The sequence below is a fragment of the Colletes gigas genome, unplaced genomic scaffold, assembly GCF_013123115.1.
Source record: "Colletes gigas isolate AHSC1104 unplaced genomic scaffold, ASM1312311v1 Colletes_gigas_Sc00007, whole genome shotgun sequence".
In the NCBI taxonomy this organism is placed as follows: Eukaryota; Metazoa; Arthropoda; class Insecta; order Hymenoptera; family Colletidae; genus Colletes; species Colletes gigas.
Window position 1 is genome coordinate 5,183,647 of NW_025106636.1, and position 19,143 is coordinate 5,202,789.

At 34.6% G+C, this 19,143-nt stretch overlaps 2 protein-coding genes across 7 annotated transcripts; one reads left to right on the top strand and one right to left on the bottom strand.

Moving 5' to 3' along the window:
• Positions 1-1,546: 1,546 nt before the first annotated feature.
• LOC122396408 (ubiquitin thioesterase trabid) lies at positions 1,547-8,945 on the bottom strand. Of its 4 annotated transcripts, none has more exons than XM_043394769.1 (9): positions 7,005-7,158; positions 6,654-6,797; positions 5,141-6,195; positions 4,760-5,041; positions 4,375-4,576; positions 3,976-4,253; positions 3,672-3,901; positions 3,164-3,599; positions 1,547-1,867 (listed from the first exon to the last, which is right to left on the bottom strand). In XM_043394769.1, the coding sequence occupies exons 3-9, from the start codon at positions 5,866-5,868 to the stop codon at positions 1,789-1,791; spliced, it is 2,235 nt and encodes a 744-aa protein (XP_043250704.1). In that variant the 5' UTR covers positions 5,869-6,195; positions 6,654-6,797; positions 7,005-7,158; the 3' UTR covers positions 1,547-1,788. The 4 variants fall into 4 exon arrangements, with proteins under 4 accessions (XP_043250704.1, XP_043250703.1, XP_043250705.1 ...); XM_043394768.1 differs by having other exon boundaries at positions 7,001-7,143; XM_043394770.1 differs by having other exon boundaries at positions 6,917-7,116.
• A 2-nt stretch (positions 8,946-8,947) lies between these two features.
• Positions 8,948-18,693, top strand: LOC122396407 (NADPH-dependent diflavin oxidoreductase 1). 3 transcript variants are annotated; one of them, XM_043394765.1, is made up of 12 exons: positions 8,948-9,089; positions 9,188-10,651; positions 10,731-10,810; positions 14,331-14,451; positions 14,835-14,916; positions 15,050-15,189; positions 15,356-15,501; positions 15,688-15,773; positions 15,848-15,994; positions 16,071-16,379; positions 17,355-17,557; positions 17,646-18,693. In XM_043394765.1, exons 1-12 carry the CDS (start codon positions 9,001-9,003, stop codon positions 17,779-17,781), a joined length of 3,003 nt encoding a protein of 1,000 aa, XP_043250700.1. In that variant the 5' UTR covers positions 8,948-9,000; the 3' UTR covers positions 17,782-18,693. The 3 variants fall into 3 exon arrangements, with proteins under 3 accessions (XP_043250700.1, XP_043250701.1, XP_043250702.1); XM_043394766.1 differs by lacking the exons at positions 8,948-9,089; positions 9,188-10,651; positions 10,731-10,810 and adding exons at positions 11,258-12,237; positions 13,545-13,592; XM_043394767.1 differs by lacking the exons at positions 8,948-9,089; positions 9,188-10,651; positions 10,731-10,810 and adding an exon at positions 11,264-12,237.
• The last annotated feature ends 450 nt before the right edge of the window (positions 18,694-19,143 follow it).

Consider the following 19,143-nt stretch of genomic DNA (forward strand, 5'->3'; position numbering starts at 1 on the left):
ACGCGTAAATTCTGGTGCTTGAACAGTGCTACTTGTTTCTCCGCCCTCGACCATCGCTTTTTTTTTCGTTGTTTTTTTTTGTTTCTTTTATAAAAGTTCTAGCACTCCTGCGATCGCGAGGACCGCAGATCCCTGCGCGATCCAAACCACTCGGCGCGCCATGTTGGTCTCGCTTCTTCACTCGTTTCCTCATATCGCGCGAAAAGAAAGTACGCTTTAACCGGTACCATTGTTATCGTTACATCAATGCACCGGAAGTGGCCACAGAGAAAACACAATACTCCGCCTCCCCTGTCCCACCGGCCAGAGAAATGTGTCGTTGTAATTTCGCGTTTACGCTAATTAACACAGCTCGAAGTTAACAAGTGATTCAAAGACGATTACAGAATGTTTTCCAGTCCTTATTTACTATCTTTAAAAATCACATGGTCTGTACCAGAGTTTTCCAAGTACTTATCACACTCGGATCAGACGAAGAGTGCGATCGACCAGACGGTCTCCATAAACTCTTATAATTATGCTACCTCCGAAAACAAATAATTTTTTTTTTTCCTTTCTTTTTTCACGACTAACAATCGAGAATTCTTTTGTCCCTAATTTCTCTATCGCCACGAATACAACGCATCGACATGCCTCCTCCGCAGAAGAAATCTTTCTATCGATATACAAACAACCAACTTTAAAGATAAATAACATTATTCAGTCTTTTATTTAACGTGGTTCGTATAACGTTTTAGGCTAAATTTTCAATCGCGTTCGGTACAAATAAACCTAAAATAATCTCGATACACACAGGGGCGAATAATCAATTCTGAAGTTGTTTTCATGTTTCCTAGATGCGCGGCCATTTTTAAATTTATATTCCGCGTGTGTTGGACACTAAGGTTATGTCCTAAATTTCACGAACTTTATTTTAGATTTATTTGCGTTAAATGGGAGCGAAAATTCACTTGAAAACTTTATACAAAATATATTAAACATTTTTTGTTCGGTTTCCAAAGACGGAATAATGTTTTCAATCTCCAAAGATATTTTCCGAAAGCGGTCAGTATGCCCAACGAATTCTTGCATTGGAATTTGATTATATATTAATTTAACACCTAAATTTCCATTCACCAGTATTTCCATCGCCGTGGATTCGCAATCCGAAACTGGCAAAAATTCACACTATATTTTTCAACAACATTTAATATAACTGCCTCGTTATAAACGTACTATTACGAAAATTAAAATTAAATATCGTCTATATAGTACAGAGCCGTATTTTTTTTTTTTGCAGCAGCATATCGAACTTATGAAATAACAACTAACCAAGGTTAAAGCACTTTCAGCCGTAACAAAAGTTAAATTTGTTAACTCGCTGCCTATGACGCGGAATCGTACTTTGGCTATAATAATTAATAGTCCAATTAATATATATATATATTATATATATAATATATATATATATATATATATATATATATATATATATACGATTAATAATAAATTAATACAACAAATACTCATATTAATTCATAAACATGCGATATAATTAATAGTACGGATCAATAAGATTTCGAATATTCAACGGTTTCGCTGACCAATATTAATGTACAAAATTTATACGGAAAAAATAATATATTGCCAATGAAAATTAGTGAGTCGTAACATCTGTACACATTCCCTGTCCACATTCAGAAAATTACATATCTTCGAGATCTTGCGTTTATGGATATTGCGGCAACAATGAAATTACGGAGAAAAGTCTTCTCGTGTAAATTTAGTAACTTAACCGGTTACACCTCGTTATTCGTCTTCCGTGTCGCCGTCGCTACTGTAATCTTGCAATACGGCTGGTCTCAAGAAGGGTGCATTGTTCGTTTGACTGCAAGGTTAATCATCATACGATTAAATTCAAATTTCCGATTCTTATTTTTTTATTCCCATTCAATTTTCCACACGTTCACACTCTTTCATTTTCACATCTACGCGATTAGTTTCATATACAACAGTCATCATTCATCCTCCAGTCATGTCAAGCATTCCTTCAACAGCATCAACATTCCACTTCATAAGTATCAGCTTATTACTGTATTTTTTAATCAAAGTTGCGACTCTGAACGCGAAGTAAATCCTTCTTTTCCTTCATACAGTCTCCAGACACAATCAGTTGCACTCATTTTCTTCCTCGACTGCCTCGTTCATCAAAAATTCATACATGGCTTGAATAGTATTGATTCTTCAAAATAAATTAACACTTTCCAATCAACAACTCCTAATGAAATTTCATTGCGAGAACAATACGACGATTTATTTCAAAATTTCTCTAGCGTCGATCGATATCGCATGGGTTTGATCGATAGCAAGTTCCTCGTCGTTTTTAGGAAACAAAGCTTGCGTATCTTGTCCGGCGGTATGTTGATTTTCTCTAAAAATACGTTTTTCTGTCTTCGTGGATGTAAACCTTGCGATCTTGATCTTTTTCGATCTATTTCTGTCGCTCCATGAACTTGTTTTCTTTACAAAACCGAAAATATGCTAACCACTCCTGTCGTGAATATTCTTCTTCTTTTATATATTTACTTTATTAACGCACTTATATTTAAAAGAATCTTTAAATCAATAAAAATTCAAGAGACAAGACAAAGATATTTGCTATGTCCTAGAAAACATGGGAAATGGGGACTTCCCAAACACATTATTAAATTGTTGAAACCACAGTGGGAAACAAATAAAATTAATCTTCAATGTTTGTAAGATTTCAAGTATCGTGAATTAAGGGATTCGTAAAGCCCCTTAATTCTATTTATAATTCACAAAACGTACAGTATATATTTACTAATTAATATATATTCAATAATAAAAAATATTTATAGTTGTTATTTTTACTCTTTCGAATAAAGAACTTATTTAATAAGCTTCGTATCAAATTAATGTCCTCGCAAGTCATTTCAAAGTTCACAAGGATTTAAATGAGAGGTTAGAAGTAACGAAAATAATCCGTGGACTCCTATTACATGAACCTACCCAATTACATAAACTGCTTTAACGAAAGTACCAACAAAAAAAAAGTCGACTTTGACCCAACACATGAGACTACCTCCTTAATCGCAAGATTAAGTAGAAAAGTCGGTTGTAAGACATCCGGTAAATATAGTTTAGATACAGAAACTATACTTACGCGAGCCGTCGATAATGATTTAACCATTCTTCCAACATTTGTGCTACGAGTAAAGGTCTCTTGTGAAGTTTTTGTTGCGCAACAAGTACACCACCTTCGGTCCTACACACGTCGAGCCATTCCTTTAAAATAGATTCCTCTCGGCCAACTTCCTCTGGACTCAGAAAATGTATTGGTAAGAGTTTGTGTTCACGGTCCATTAACGGCATGAATGTTGTTTGCATTTGTATTTGCAACTGCTGAAGTGGACCGTTGCCACCGCCTAAACCTACACCACCGTGAGATGAAATGGGTGGTATTCTAGATGACGTGTATGGTTCGATGGGAACTAGAGCCGTGAAATGACCACGTGTGTAACCTAAAGCAATAGGCGATCGGATACAAAACGAGGGTTCCCATAAGAGTGGAAGATAAACACCTTCAAATCTTGCGTAACCTATAACAAAAAAAAAAGATTATTTAGTCGCGTAACGATTAATTAAGGCACAGATTACGTGCAACAACCTACCTATGTCTTCGCCCCGAAAACTTTTAACATATTTAACACCATAAACAATAATAGGTCTCCTTAAAATATGAGCAAGAGCAAACACGTGCAACTGTTCCAACGCGCTTCCCGGCTGAGCAGCTGTTGCTAACAAGCTTTCCCAATCTTCTTGCCACTGAGTTTCTTCTAATGTAAAATCTAACATTCTAGATGCTTGCGACGCTTCGTATTCCCTCCATCGAGGGTAGAAACTGTAATAATGAAATCAGATATAATTAATCGATTCTCGAAATAACATTAGTTGTTAATTGCGGAAATTACTCACAATTGACCAGCTTGTTGTAAAGAATCGGCGAGAGCTCTTCTTAAAGCGTTATCTCGGTCGAAAACACCCCAAGTAGCTTGCATTGCTGAATCTAACAAACAATCTCCAGCAGATCTATTCCAAAGTGCATGTAAGCGACTTCCTAAGCGCTCGGTAATTTCTAAAGACCAATTCAGCGCTGGTGGTTCTCCATCCCCACCTTCTAATTGTTGTTGAGCCTCTTTATCTAATAACTCTTCTAACATTTGCTCTTGCACGATGCTTGGTAAATCTTCAACCTGACGAATTAATTCTACACTTAGATTTCCGTGTGATACGCATAATTTACATTACGTCAAGAAATTAATAGTTTTAATAAACTACAATACCCCGAAATAAGAATTATAATGTTATAGTAACCTCGGCAGGCAAAGCGAATGTAGCTATGTCAGTGACAAAATAACATGGAAAAGAACCCTTGCGCAATCGGATACTATTGGTGACGTGTCTGCGTACTTGAGCAGCCAAATCTGGTGCAACATAGCTTGGTACCCTTTTTATTCCAGAACCAGAACCTTCAATTTGTGATAATAATGTCGCTAGAATATCTTCTCTTTGAAATCTGTCAAAGTTATGACAAATTGAGTAAGAAGTGCTTGGAAAATTTTGTCTTTCTAGCACAATAATACTGTATACTATATAATATACGGTAACTTTTATTGCGCTACGTATATAACGAACAAGTTGAAACACAGCCAAAGAAAATATTAAAGAAATCGTTCGTCAAAAATTATTTTCCACTGACCTAATAGCTAAGTGTACTAGAGTATGTCCGACATCAAAAGCGCTACTTCTATTTAGAAGCAGAACTTCCGAATGCGTCAATTGACGAGCAGGATCGCCGCCACTTGCCAAATAAGCTTCGACGGGAGCATTGTCACCTTCTACAATGCCGAGACATGCATTTAACCAGCACCAATCGGTATGACGTCTTAATTGTTTCACTCTACGCTCGTAGTCGCAATTATTTGGGGATTGAGGAGTCGACAAACTGTCGTTTCTGCTGTCAGGATATCTATGCGAACTCCTACAATATAAAAATACTAATGACGCGTCTGAATAAAGATTATACCGTTGTACAAAGCTATCATACATGATGTCAAAAAAAATCGTAAAGTACATTTACCTTCGTCCTACAGCCATGTTCTCGTCTCTCTGGGTTTGATGAATATACGGTGCGTGCGGTGGAGACGACAAGGTACGCTGATTATGATCCTTTTCCGGACTCGGCAAAATAACGCCCATGTTATTAGGTGTTTTATCCCGTTTGTCCTTTTCTTTAGGATTACCACACATCACACACTTAGTGGCTTTTGGCCAATTTTCGTAAGTACACACAATACAAGACCACTTCTCGGGATGTAAATTAGTTTGTATATTGTAATATTTTTCTGGATGTAAATTTATCGGAGGTGGATTAGATCCTGAATTTGGTGGCGGATCTCCTAACCTGAGGGGTGCTAGATGCTCGTGCAAATTCGAGGCTATGGAGTGTATCGACTGATTAAGACCTTTAATAGATTTTTTATTTCCACACTGAACACAACGTGTGGTATTTTGATAGTTAAGGTAGGTACACATTGCACAAGCCCACTTTCCACCCGACGGTACATTTTGACTATAGTTTTGAGGACTAAGATTATAAGAATCCGTAGGACTTAAATGAGTTACTGGACCAGATGCAACATTTGATCCAGAGCGTTGCGGACTCTGATCTCGAAGACGATAAATGTCCTCACCTAATAAAGGTTTGGCACCCCTGCACATTGTGCATTTCAAAGATGAAGGCCAATTTTCGTATGTACAATATTCACAGGTCCATTTCGACTCCTGTTCATCGATCCTGTTATTCATTTTCTCTGTATGGCCCTTTATCGTGAAAAACTCTATTGTTTCTAACGCATAAACAGTGTAGTACCGACTCTCAAATCAAATGTATTTATAAAGCATGGAGATAGAGTTGAAAGTTACATTAAATATCTGACAAATTATCGGTACTTATAATAACAGAATTTTGCATATTTTTTGTCGTAAAATGTGGCGCGGAGGTAATTTCCATAAACATTGATGATACTATTCGTTAATCATAGAATGAAGTTTATGTCATGTGGTAAACATGTCGATTGGATATAAGAAAATAAAAGCTGCCACAGTAATGTGAATGTAGACAGCTACCAAAATCTGAAAAGAAAAAAAAAGAGGAGGTATGAAATCGACGAAAAACAGGCGTATACAAATAAATACGTGTGCCGTTAAAGAAGAACAAACGTTAATTTCATTAATACACATAGTATTGTAACCTTAACATATTTACGTTCGCGGACGACGCAAAACGAGATACTCGTTAAAAGAGCCTATTTATTTACATCGCAGATTCGGATCGGGCGTATAAATAACATAGACATAAAAACGACGACAGTATGCGAACGAGCATTTCCAACTAAGCATGATATAGAATTCTTTGGCGAGACTTTAAGCGTTTCAAAACCAAAACGCGGCAAACTGTAACAGAGGTTTGAAATGTGACTGACCTCTGGCGCTTTTATGTCGCGCGAGCGTCACGTCAAAGAGAAATGCAGACACGATTTACGGAACAAAGCGAATCCCGTGCGGCTTATAGATCGCTAGAGATATGCTACCTGGCAAAAATTGAACCTGGTGCCCCAAAAGTTGTTGTCACGCGCGAATAAGCTCCATCGGTGACCGATGTATCGGCCGATCGTTGTGAAACTGACGTGTGAACAGACGTGGGATCAAAGGTATCACACACTACGGCCAGCCCACTGTAATCGCATTTAAACAAGAGAGCAGGTTAAGGCACAGTCATGAAATCAATTTCCGCGAGGACGAAAGCCCGCGCCTTCTCTCCTCGCGTTGGAATCGAAGTAAACTTCTTCCCCACCGACGAAGACCCGAGGCACGTCACTCGTCGAACGGGTAAAACGCGACGTACGAAACAAGACGAGAAACCTCTCTCTGCACTCACTCACTCCTTGAAAAATAGACGCGCGATTTTCCTTGCGGCTGCACTTTGCGCCCCTTTCCCTTCTAGGAGTCAAATGCAGTCATGATATTTTCCTTCGAACTGGCATGCAAAGCTGCGGACTTCGCTGAGAAAGTAGGTTTTGACAATTATCCGCAAACAGATGTCAGTGCTGCCAACGTCATGTGACGATGCCTACCACACTCGTCGTCAGAGGGTTACGAGCATCAACTGATTCTCGCAAGCTCTTTAATACCACTTAATTACTTTACACTCGTGTCGAGTAAATTATTAATCGTAATAACTGTTTACGGATATCTTGACATTTTTTCAAATAGTAACGTGACAAATACAAGCAGTGGTTGGGAAACGGTTCTAAAAATAACTGGTTTCAAACTATTATATGTCGGCCCCAAACTAAAACAATTACGAGAAACGAACAATATTATGACAATGGGTTTCTAAACGGTTAATCGCCTATTCGGGTACCTTGTACGATCGATTAAACCAAGAATATTAATTTAATTGCCTCCAAATCTAATAAGACGTAAAATAGGGGTTACTAGATAAGTCTTTATCGATGTCTTCAACTATAATCGGATAAAAATCAACTGACCGATCACTATTATTGACAATGAAGAATTATCCCTGCTATACTCGTCACTGAATCCTAAAACTGCCATTTTAATCTTTAAACGATCAGCAGGGAAACTATCTGCTGCAGATCTAAAATACACGTGTACACGTGTCAAAATTGAAATTATAATCGAGTAACGAATAAACGAATAATAAATAAAATTTTATCTGCTACTCCCTATCTGAATAACGGTCAATTTTGGCGGGTACACGTGTATTTCAATAACCATGTATTAAATAATACACAGATGTTAACACGAATATACTAACTACGCACACGTATACGCGTATGTCTTAAATATACGTTGAAAACCATAATCACTAATAAAAATCAACCGAATATCGTAAAAGCACAAAAGGATGTTGATTTAAAATATCGTTACCATAGGGCTCGGGGGCCGTAGTATTATTGACACCTTCTAAACTTATCACCAGAGGGCTACAAGCAACAATCGATTCTCGAAAATTCTCTCACAGTATTTCTTTAAAATAGAAAATCCTTCTGTATTCAAATTTTCCCGCGTTTAACTCAACCGACGAATTCTAACTAGCAAACACCAGACAAAGCGAAAATCCCTTTCTTCTCGTGTTGCTTATTACTGAACTCAATTTTAGTCGGCACAGCCACTTCATTAGTAAAAGTCGTCGTTCCGTGCAGTTACGTCACGCGATTCTGTTAACCACAATCCTATCCGTTCATTCCTTTAAATTAGCTCGTCCTTGAAGGAGATCAGAATCCTCACACCAACGATCATCACCTTAGAAACACACGAAAACGAGCGAACTTCCTCGATTGCTACATATTATGGTTACACTGATTGTACCATGTCCGCTTCCGGTTTTTAAGTCACACCACGCACTTCTTTTTATCTTGCCCTTGACACTTTGATATCAATTTCGAGAACGTACGGTAACGTCCAGTATTCAGGAATATGCCAAATTATTGAAGTGCAAGACTCAATAAGTGTTCCTTCGGTACGTTGATTAAGATATGCAAAATGTTCACTTAAGAACTATTCGTTCAAGCAACGTACAGGGAAAGCTATTTTTTATTTATAAATATCTCGGGCCACAAGCCAAATGGGACTTAGCCTAGACACTTATCCTTGACATTTGATTGACTATGACTGTCACCGTACTCAATGCACATACAACTAATGCGGAAGGAAACAACATTTTTTTTTTTCTTTAAAGTTTACGTACCCTGCTTACAATAGTTGCGTTTTTCTAGATATCGTCTGCTAAGCGACCAATGACGTCACTTTGTATCAGCTGGAAATCACTTGCGTAATGGTTATTTACAAAACGGCACAATTTCATTCTAATAAATTTTTACACGAATGTTTTATACGGCATAGAACACTGAAATGAATAATATGAAGATCACAATATTGTACGGTAGTGAAACCGGCACTGCTCAAGACGTAGCTGAACAAATATGGAAAAGTGCCAAAAGGTTTTGTCATTGTCCTTCCTTTATTTTGTATACAAAGAACGCAGATTGTTTTGATTTAATATACACTCGTATAAATTAATTTCCGATTTCCGTTTCAGAAAACGTTTACGTAGTACAGTCTCTGCAATGAACGACTATGACATTCAAAATCTTGACACAGAAAAAATAGTAGTATTTGTGGCTGCTACAACAGGCCAAGGAGATCCTCCTGGTAACATGGGACAGTTTTGGAGACTTCTACTGCGCAAAAGTCTTCCCGCGACATTGCTTGCTAATGTGAAATATGGAATATTAGGCTTAGGTGATAGTTCGTACCAAAAGTTCAATTTTGCGGCAAAAAAATTAAACAAAAGGTTGATGCAATTGGGAGCAGAGGAATTGCTACCTATTGGACTAGCGGACGATCAACATGATTTAGGAATAGATGCTGTTGTGGATCCTTGGCTAGAAGAATTATGGACAAAGATTAATGATATATTTAACATTTCTACTCAGGATTTAACTAATGATCTAGATAAAATAATTGAAAGATTCGATGTTTCCGAGATAAATGTAAATTCTGTCGACAATGGATATTACTTAGATAATGATATTTACATGAATGAAGTAGTTACAAACAATGAAATGAGAATAGGCACAGTGATTGAAAACGAAAGAACTACCACAGAAGATCATTTTCAGGATGTTAGATTAATTAAACTTAAATCAGATGATATTAATTATCAACCTGGAGATGTAGTGTACGTTAGACCAAAAAATTCTAAAGAGCAAGTTGACAAATTTTTTAGCATATTAAATAGTAATAATGTACAATTAAGTCCGGATATGAAGATTCAAGTATCAGAGAAAGAAGTCAAAGTGCCTACTGTTTTAAAACAAACTTTGACTCTGCAACAAATTGTTGAACAGTATTGGGATTTAAATTTTAAACCACGGAGATCTACCATGCAAATATTATTCTTTATTAGTGAAAATGAATTGGAGAAGGAAAAGTTCCATGAATTTACAACTTCGAGTGGCCAAGAAGAACTATATAATTACATTAATAGACCAAGAAGAAATATTTTAGAAACGTTCGTAGACTTTCCTCATACAACCAGTAAATTAAATGTAAAGCTACTATTCGAGATTATGTCTCCCATAAAACCTCGTGCCTTTAGTATAGCTTCAAGTTTAAGAGCCACTGAGAATGAAATTCATCTCTTAGTGGCTGTAGTGAAGTACAAAACGAAGTTGCTAGAACCAAGATATGGTTTGTGCTCCAACTGGTTGGCAACATTAACAAAAGGCGATAGAATGATATTTTGGATACAAAAGGGAACATTTAAATTTGCATATGATAAACCAATGATACTTATTGGTCCTGGCACGGGTGTAACACCATTTCGATCAGTATTATTAGACAAATCAGCATTGCACAACGATTTAAGTAATTGTGTCCTGTTTTTTGGCTGCAGAAACAAAGAAAAAGATTATCATTGTAAAAATGATTTTGAGTATTTGTCGCAAAAAGTACATTTAAATCTGTTCTGTGCATTTTCTAGAGATCAAGCGCATAAAATGTAAGATTATTTTTAAAATCTGTGTGCTTTGGTATTGTACGTTTATTTTTCATACGACTGAGCTTTATGAATATTTCAGATATGTACAACACGTGATACGAGATCAAAAACAACTATGTTGGAATTTTCTTAGCAAAAATGGTAATATTTATTTAGCAGGTAATTCCAAAAACATGCCAAATTCTGTCCGCGAAGAATTCGTCAATTTAGTTAAAGAAATAACAAAACTAACTGATAAAGAAGCAGAAAGTTTTGTTAAACGATTAGAAAACGAAAATCGATATCAGGTTGAAACGTGGGGCTGATTAAAATCTTGTAAATAATTGTTAAAAAAATATATGTAAATAATACAATGACGTTTTAGTCCAAACTTATGTCTATGTATTTGTTGCACATGAAAAGATTAGCTTCCTTGAACCATTCAATTTAAAAAAAAGAATGAAGTTAATATTTTTATTGTTTTCTGAGAAAACAGCTTTATACATTTTGTTTGGACCACGTGGTATATAACTTTATTGCTTTATTTCTGGATCGTGAGTCTGATCGACGAAGTAACTGCAATATCAGAATTTTTTAAAAATACGATACTATCAACAAAACTCGGAATTATAACCTATATAAGTGTAACATATATTTTCTAAAATTCTTGAGATTGGGACAAATTGCGGGAATTCTAAAATGTCTGACAATTGTTTCTTCGAGTTTACGGAAATCGAAGTTAACATATTTCGAAAATTCTTAAGCACGATCATTAATCATATTATGGGAATGTATCGAATACACGTACGTCGTACGAAACTTCTTTGATATGATGCACGGTAATTGATAATTAAGAGCCGTATAAGTGATGTCATTGTAAGAGAAGTTACAAGCTACGGAAAAACAACGCCTTCGTATGTATAACAGAATACCTGTTTAATTGCGTTGACCACGGAATAGTAATTGCTCCATTATATAAATAGCATCAACCGTCATTCGTCGTACGAGATTTTTCTCTTTCTCCGATTTAAATATCATAGGCGCGCGCGGTGGCCGTAGTGTTTCCTCGGATCAGTTCGTGAATCTCCGCGCAGCGTGGTAGCTGAATTGCCGAACTCTAACCCTGTCTTATCTTAACCTATAAAAATAAAGCAGAAACATGGTACGTCGTGCACATTGGGGAACAGTTCTATTCATAACTCAACGCCTTAACCACCGGATCATGCAGTGATACTATAAAAGGTTGTTGCAAAGCCATTTTTTGCGAAGGGTAACACGAAGAGAGTAACTGGAAGGACACCACAAATGTTGATCAAATATCATTCGCACCTACGTTTCTCAACAATCAATTGAATCTTCACGATTGCCCGTCCACCTGATAAAACAGAAATCGCATTTAGACGAAATAGCCACGAATTATTTATCAACGACTGACCGACACGTGAAATACATTAACCTACGATATTGCACGGCCTTTAATTCAATTCAAGTTTTAAAACTCGGCGGAAAAATGGCTGGCAGTTACACGAAGAAGGAATTCGGCGTGGGTAGCGAGGAACAAACTTTGTTAAAAGATTCGAATGGGACCCGCATCGTACCTACGAAAGGTATATGATATTTTCTCTCTGTCGCTTTCTTTCTACGCTTTCCCGAGCCGTGATCGTTTTAATCTCGCTTCTATATTTTAAATAACGGGGATTCTACCCTTCTCGGAAATGTTTTTGTTTTTTTTTTTTTTTTTATTTTCATTACAAATACTTGACCAAACCGGTCCCTTGGCGGAGAAGATTTACACAGTGTATCTTTGGTGATAGACTCCAAACGTTTCAGAGTGTAACATTGATTTATTCAAGTACTTTCTTGTAAATAACAGTGTGAATTGAATATTTATTATGAAATGTTAAGTATTACTTGCGATAATAAGAATAAGTATAAAAATCGAAACGCTTTTCTCGCAAATTAGTAAATTGAAATCTGGAAAATAATTCGTAAAAATCGTAATCATAGATATTTATTTTATATTTTATTTTTTAATTCGTTTGTTTATTATTATTATATAAATTAGTGTTATGTTGTATAAAGAGAATGTTGAAATTGCTTGGCAGCTGTCTTTCTTCATTTTGTGAAATTCATCAAATACTTGCTTTTCTTCTTTGTTTTTTTAAAGAATTGATGATCTAATCAAATTTATCAACGAAACGATAAGAAATATATTTAATTTCTTTAATAATGTTTTAATAGATTGTAGGTATAATAATTTGTATATGTATACAACACATCTCAAATTTCGAAGTGTTTTTCTTAATTTGAAGTACCTTGAGGTATCGTTATCTGCATGTAAATCTATCTATCTCTATAAGGATATCCATTACATCAATTGAATGATGAAAAACTTAGAAAAGATAAGGAAATAGATAACAAGAAAAGATAAACGCAAGATATGTTTTTTGACATTATTTTCTAGCATTAAAACATAATAATATTACTTGCAGCTTGTAACTCTTGCTTTGATTGCAATCTCTATTTTCTGGTGACTCATATTACCTTTTGCGCGTAATTTGATCGTAACTTTCCAAATGAACACCAAATTGTACATACAAATCTATGCAGAATTTTGTACCCAAATTTTTAAAGAAATGTAGGAAATATAGATATATTTAACAAGAAGAACATGTAATTAAATAAACAATGCAGATACTTATTTTATGCTAAATGGTAAAACATGTTGATATTAAATTACAAAAAGTCATTGTTTGATTTCATTAATTAAAATTTTGGTATGCACAAAATATTTTGTATCATTATATTGTGTTACATGCTTACAGCATAGTGTTGTATATATTATACAGGAGTATAATTTAAACCGAAATGGGATACAAGTAAAACAAACCTTGTATGAATGTCTTCTCCATAGGTTACGTTAAAACTTCCTATAGTACATTTAGGGTTCACGTTCCAACTGGTAATTAATGTTTCATCTCTTTTAAAGTATAAGCAATTTTTTATTTATGTTCCCAATGTTAAATATTCTTGCAGTGTGTGCATTCATGCTTTGCATTACATAAGCTTATTGTATCAATATGAAATCATGTATATACAGGGTGCGTCCGAATAACACGTACAAACGGGAGAGAGGAAATTCCTTATAAAAAAATAAGAAAAATATGAGGAATGAAATTTTTTCATTATCGGCTTTGTTTTCGATATAATCAAGATTGAAAATCGGTCGAGTATTTTACGCAATTACGGCTAATTGTAAGATACGATTTAGCAAACAACGTATAGCATCTATCGTGTTCGTAAACAATGTTCTATAATTTTTAATAAGAATAGAAAAATCCTGTAAACATTGTAAATAAACACATTATTTATCGCGTAATATAAAGCGCGTGATATACACGACCAGTTTTCAAACTTGATTATCTCGAAAACAAATCCGAAAATTAAAAAATCTTATTACTTATATTTCTATATATTTTTTCATAAGGAATCACTTCTTGCCTGCTTGCACATGTTATTCGGATGCACCCTGTATATATAATGCATGTGTATAATGTTCGTGTCGTCTTCATTGAATTAATGAATTGCTTTCAATTGAAGCATCATTAAAGTGTTGTTAGTATATCTCTAACTGACGCAGTACTAAATTTATATCGAGCGTTGTGCAAATCATATAGAAGATCTGGATCTTTCATCTTAGGTACCGAACCTGTTCGGCTTTCCCCTGGATGGGAAGGTACAGGTAGACCTGACGACGAATTGAATTTCAAAGGAGTAACAATGGATCAAGCAGACCTTGAATTGAATCCTCCCAGGGATAGGTAAATACTAGTTTATATTTTTTACATATTTTTCTTTAAGTTATATTGGATAACAATTAGAGGTACCAAATTTTTAGCACTTTTGAAAAGGTGCTATTGATAAACAAATTTGACCAAAAGTATAGGAATATAAAGAGAATCAAAAATAAAATTTTCAATTTACACGTTTTTAAACGCGTTCAAACGTAGAAAATAGAAAATGTGCTTTGGTAAGCAATACTTATCTAAAATTGTACTTGATAGATGATCAGTCATTCTCATATAGTATTTCCAGCATAGTGGAAAGATGTAAATTGGAAAACCAGTCTTTTATTCCTTACTTTATTAATATATTTTAATATCCTTAATTGTTTGTACTAAAATGTTTGTATATATAAATTTAGATTAAATATAGTGTTCTGTATAATGGTACTTCATGGAATCGGTGCTTTGATGCCATGGAATATGTTCATAACAGCAAAAAATGTAAGAAGCTTCAAACTATGTTTTCCTTATATATTCTTTTTTTTCTTCTTTTTTTTTTTTTGCTTTCTAGCTTCTTCAATTTCCAATTTTATACAGACCACATATTTATGATTATATTAATCATTTTTTTCAGTATTTTGTTAACTATAAATTATCTAAGGACTATACAGGAATTGATACAAACTATGCCACAAATTTTCCCGCCTGGTTAGGGTTTGCATCGCAAATACCGAATCTACTCTTTAATTGGTTAAATGTATTTATACAATTTGGGTATGTATTTTCAATAACGCTCGTTTAACGTTTCATAACGTTTTTGTACTCGCAACGAACATAGACTCTAGTGTCTTCATCGTTCGGTAGATTATTGCAGTTTCTGATTAAATTAAATCTCACGAGACGACAATGTTGACGTTTAAAATGTGTGTTGTACTTTTAGTGGGAATTTGACAACACGTATAGTATGGGGCATCTTCATACAAGTTTTAATATTTGTATGTACCGTTATTTTGGCAATGACTGATAGCTCTGGCTGGCCTGGTATTTTTTTCTGGATCACCATGTCTTCTGTTATTGTATTAAACAGTAAGATGTAAAACATTTTGTTTATTCAAAATTTTTGACATAAAAGTCGTATGATTTTTCAAATTATAATAACATTCTACAATTGATCATTTTATCGTTTTTAAAATGCTATCAATTTTTCAATTTTTTTTTTAATTATTTTTCCTTTGTATGTACAGTAGTTTTATTTGTAAAAATCTATTTCAGCCGCTAATGGAATCTACCAAAATTCTGTGTATGGTATGGTTGCAAAGTTACCCATAAAGTACACAGGAGCTGTTGTCTTAGGCTCGGTAATTAAACTTGCGATAAAAACATTTACACAAGATATGCAGATGCAAATGTGTTATTTACACGCTATTTTCAGAATATAAGTGGAACATTCACAGCTCTGATTAACTTCCTTGCTCAATATATGGCACCAAATGCCCGAACTGCTGCAATATATTACTTCATAACGGCTCTGTTCGTTCTTCTTGCATGTTTTGACACATATTTTGCACTTCCAATAAACGTAAGATATACTCATCTCATAAATTTAGCGCCAGCATGAATTACACGGAACGTATATTAATTGTTGTCGTTTATAGAGGTTTTATCGATATCGTGAATTATTATACCAGAAGGGAGTTAATAAGAGACAGTTGGAAAATAGTGCAAGAGGCAAAACTGATACGCCGCCTTATTGGAAAATATTCTGCCAATGTTTTCCCCAATGCTTCAATACGTTTCTTGTGTTTTTCGTAACTCTTAGTCTCTTCCCTTCTGTTCAATCCGATATAAAGAATTCGGATGTTAATTTTATAGTCCCGACGGATTATTACAGTACCGTTATGTGTTTCCTCACATTTAACGTAACCGCCCTGATCGGAAGTTCTATCGCGTCGTTTGTTCAGTGGGTGAGTAAATTTATTCGAAATTTATTCAAGCATTTATTCATCAAATGCTTGATTCACAAAACAGTGAAACCTTTGTATCCGCGGGTTTCGGTTTCAAGCCTTTTCGCGGATAGTAGCAAACTTTATGTATACAGTGTTCAGCTACCCCTGGGAAAAATTTTAATGGGAGATTCTAGAGGCTAAAATAAGACGAAAATCAAGAATACCAATTTGTTGATTGAGGCTTCTTTAAGAAGTTATTAAAGTTTAAAGTTCCGCCTGTAGAACGGCGGCTTGAGAACAGCTGCGCGCGCACGATAGTGGCTCTCACGCAGAAAACTGTAAGGCTCTGGATACGTCAGTGAGTAGAGTCTCTCGCGCTGAGTAAGAACCACTATCACGCGCAGCTGTACGCAGGTTGCCTATCTACAGGCGGAACTTTAAACGTTAATAACTTCTTAAAGAAGCCTCAATCAACAAATTGGTATTCTTTTTTTTGCAGCAAACCGCGGGTTCGGAGATTTTACTGTAATTGTTTCGATAACACGAGTCTTCAATGGGTTATACAAACAGCGAAATTTAATATCATTATTAAATAAACAAAATGTTAAACTTTCCTACCGTCGTCTTTAAAATAATATTTAAAATGATTTCGTTAATTTAAAATAGCCAATATTATTTAACGCTTTCGATAAAATTCAAGACGATAGTAATACGTACACGTGGAATCTTTTCTCGCGTATCTTTTCGCCTTGCAGTCGAGAACGTTTAATATGTTGTATACTTGATAAGAATATTAAATTTCGCTAGAATAATGCATGCACGTCGAATCTAGCGTTGCAGTCGGGAAGGTATAATATTTTGTGCGTTTGATAAGGATATTAAATTTCACTGCTCGAGTAACAAATGCAGACTCGTTTTATTGATTTCTCGATCCAGCAAATTTATACGCGAGAAATATTTTTAATTGCCTAATTTTTATTTCCATTTGTGTAGCCTAGTAAAAGGTATCTGGTGATCCCAGTCGTTTTACGTATTTTGTACATACCATTGTTTTTATTCTGTAACTATCAACCAAACAATACTACAAGAGTATTACCTGTGTATATTAATAATGATTGGGTTTATTTCGCGATTGCCGTTACAATGGGTATAAGTAGCGGCTATTTCTCATCGCTGTCTATGATGTATTGTCCTAGGTGAGGCTCGTTAATTTCTCAACGAAGAGGAAGATACATTTTTCTATGAATATTTTCGTAAATTCGTAATTACATATTCTAATTTCAGAATGGTAGATTCCCAATATTCTGCAACAGCTGGTATGTTTGGTGCAGCATCATGCATTACAGGAATATTTACTGGACTATTATTTTCCGCAGTCATGCCCAGTTTGGTAGCACATATCTCATTCGAATCATCTTAATATGCGCACCATTTAATTATAAAGAACTGATCGCGTTTTAAAAGACGTTTACCGAACAGAAGAATCAAAAAGGCCACAAGAAAAAAAAATAATGAAAATCTGAATTCATTGACATAAAGTACAATCTGATTTTTTGTTGTTTAAAATATTTTTAAGATTTCTAATTTAATTGATTTCTCGTGCAGACGTGAAACCGAGAATAAATTTTATTTAATTGTACGATAATTTCGTCGAGTAAAAAGTAAATTATATATATTTATTAATTTGAATCTAAATGAACACGAAATATTTTATTTTTTAATAAAAAGTATTGGTGGTAAACAAGAGATATAAAAATTATCTGGAATTATCGAATTTGAATTGTAAAAGAACAACTTGATATTTCACGATCAACTAATATTTAAGATTTGAACAAAAAAAAATAGAAGCTTGTTATCACTTGAAATTCTTAATGTTTAATCACTGCCCCGATGGAACTATTGCTACTAGATTGGACCAATAAGCCTTACTAACCACGTATTACTAAGTTTTTCATGTGCATAAGTTGAATCAGAGCCACTAAAATAAGCCCATCAAAGATTTGTACATTTAATTATTTGCATTGGGGAAACAATTCTCGGTCGCCGCCTAATCTGATGTAATTTTCCTAATTCAGACAAATGAGCTTGAAATTCAAACACTAAGTCTTGTAAAATTGCCTCGTGTTTAAATCTCGATCTCATTTTCCCGAATTGGAAAAGTCACATTAATTTGGTGATAACTGAGAGTCGTTTTTCGAGTGCAAAGGGTCAATGATTGTTATTTACATAGACCGAATTTAAGATAAGACTGTACTTTGTTAACTTTTTTGTACCAATAATGTAATCGATCCAGAGCTGTACTGTATATAATTTGGATGACAAAAATACTTTACGATCATTTGCTGCAGTCTTATATGCTCGGTAACTGTAATAAATAACTTAAAAAAAAAAATATTTACAATTTTGTGAAAGCATACGTATGCATTTGAGAAGCACATCAGGCTACTTTTTACTAAAATACATGTAAGTTTTGCACAAACTAATTAACGTTTGACAAGGTAAGGCACATTGTTTTATTATAATTTATACGTTTATATTCTTATTTGTAGAAATTTCCAGGTTGTATTATCTTTTACAAATGTTATACCGTAGCGATTTTGCATACATTAACATGTTAATTTTATATTGAAATTTTTCGTAGTATTTAGAACTAATATTTATGGTCACTGAAACATGAGATCTGTTAATGCTCGTCATTTTAAGCAAGTTGTAACTCATGAAAGTGGGGTACAAATGGTTATGAAAAGATCTGATTATCAATAGTTTCTATAAAGGTTACGAC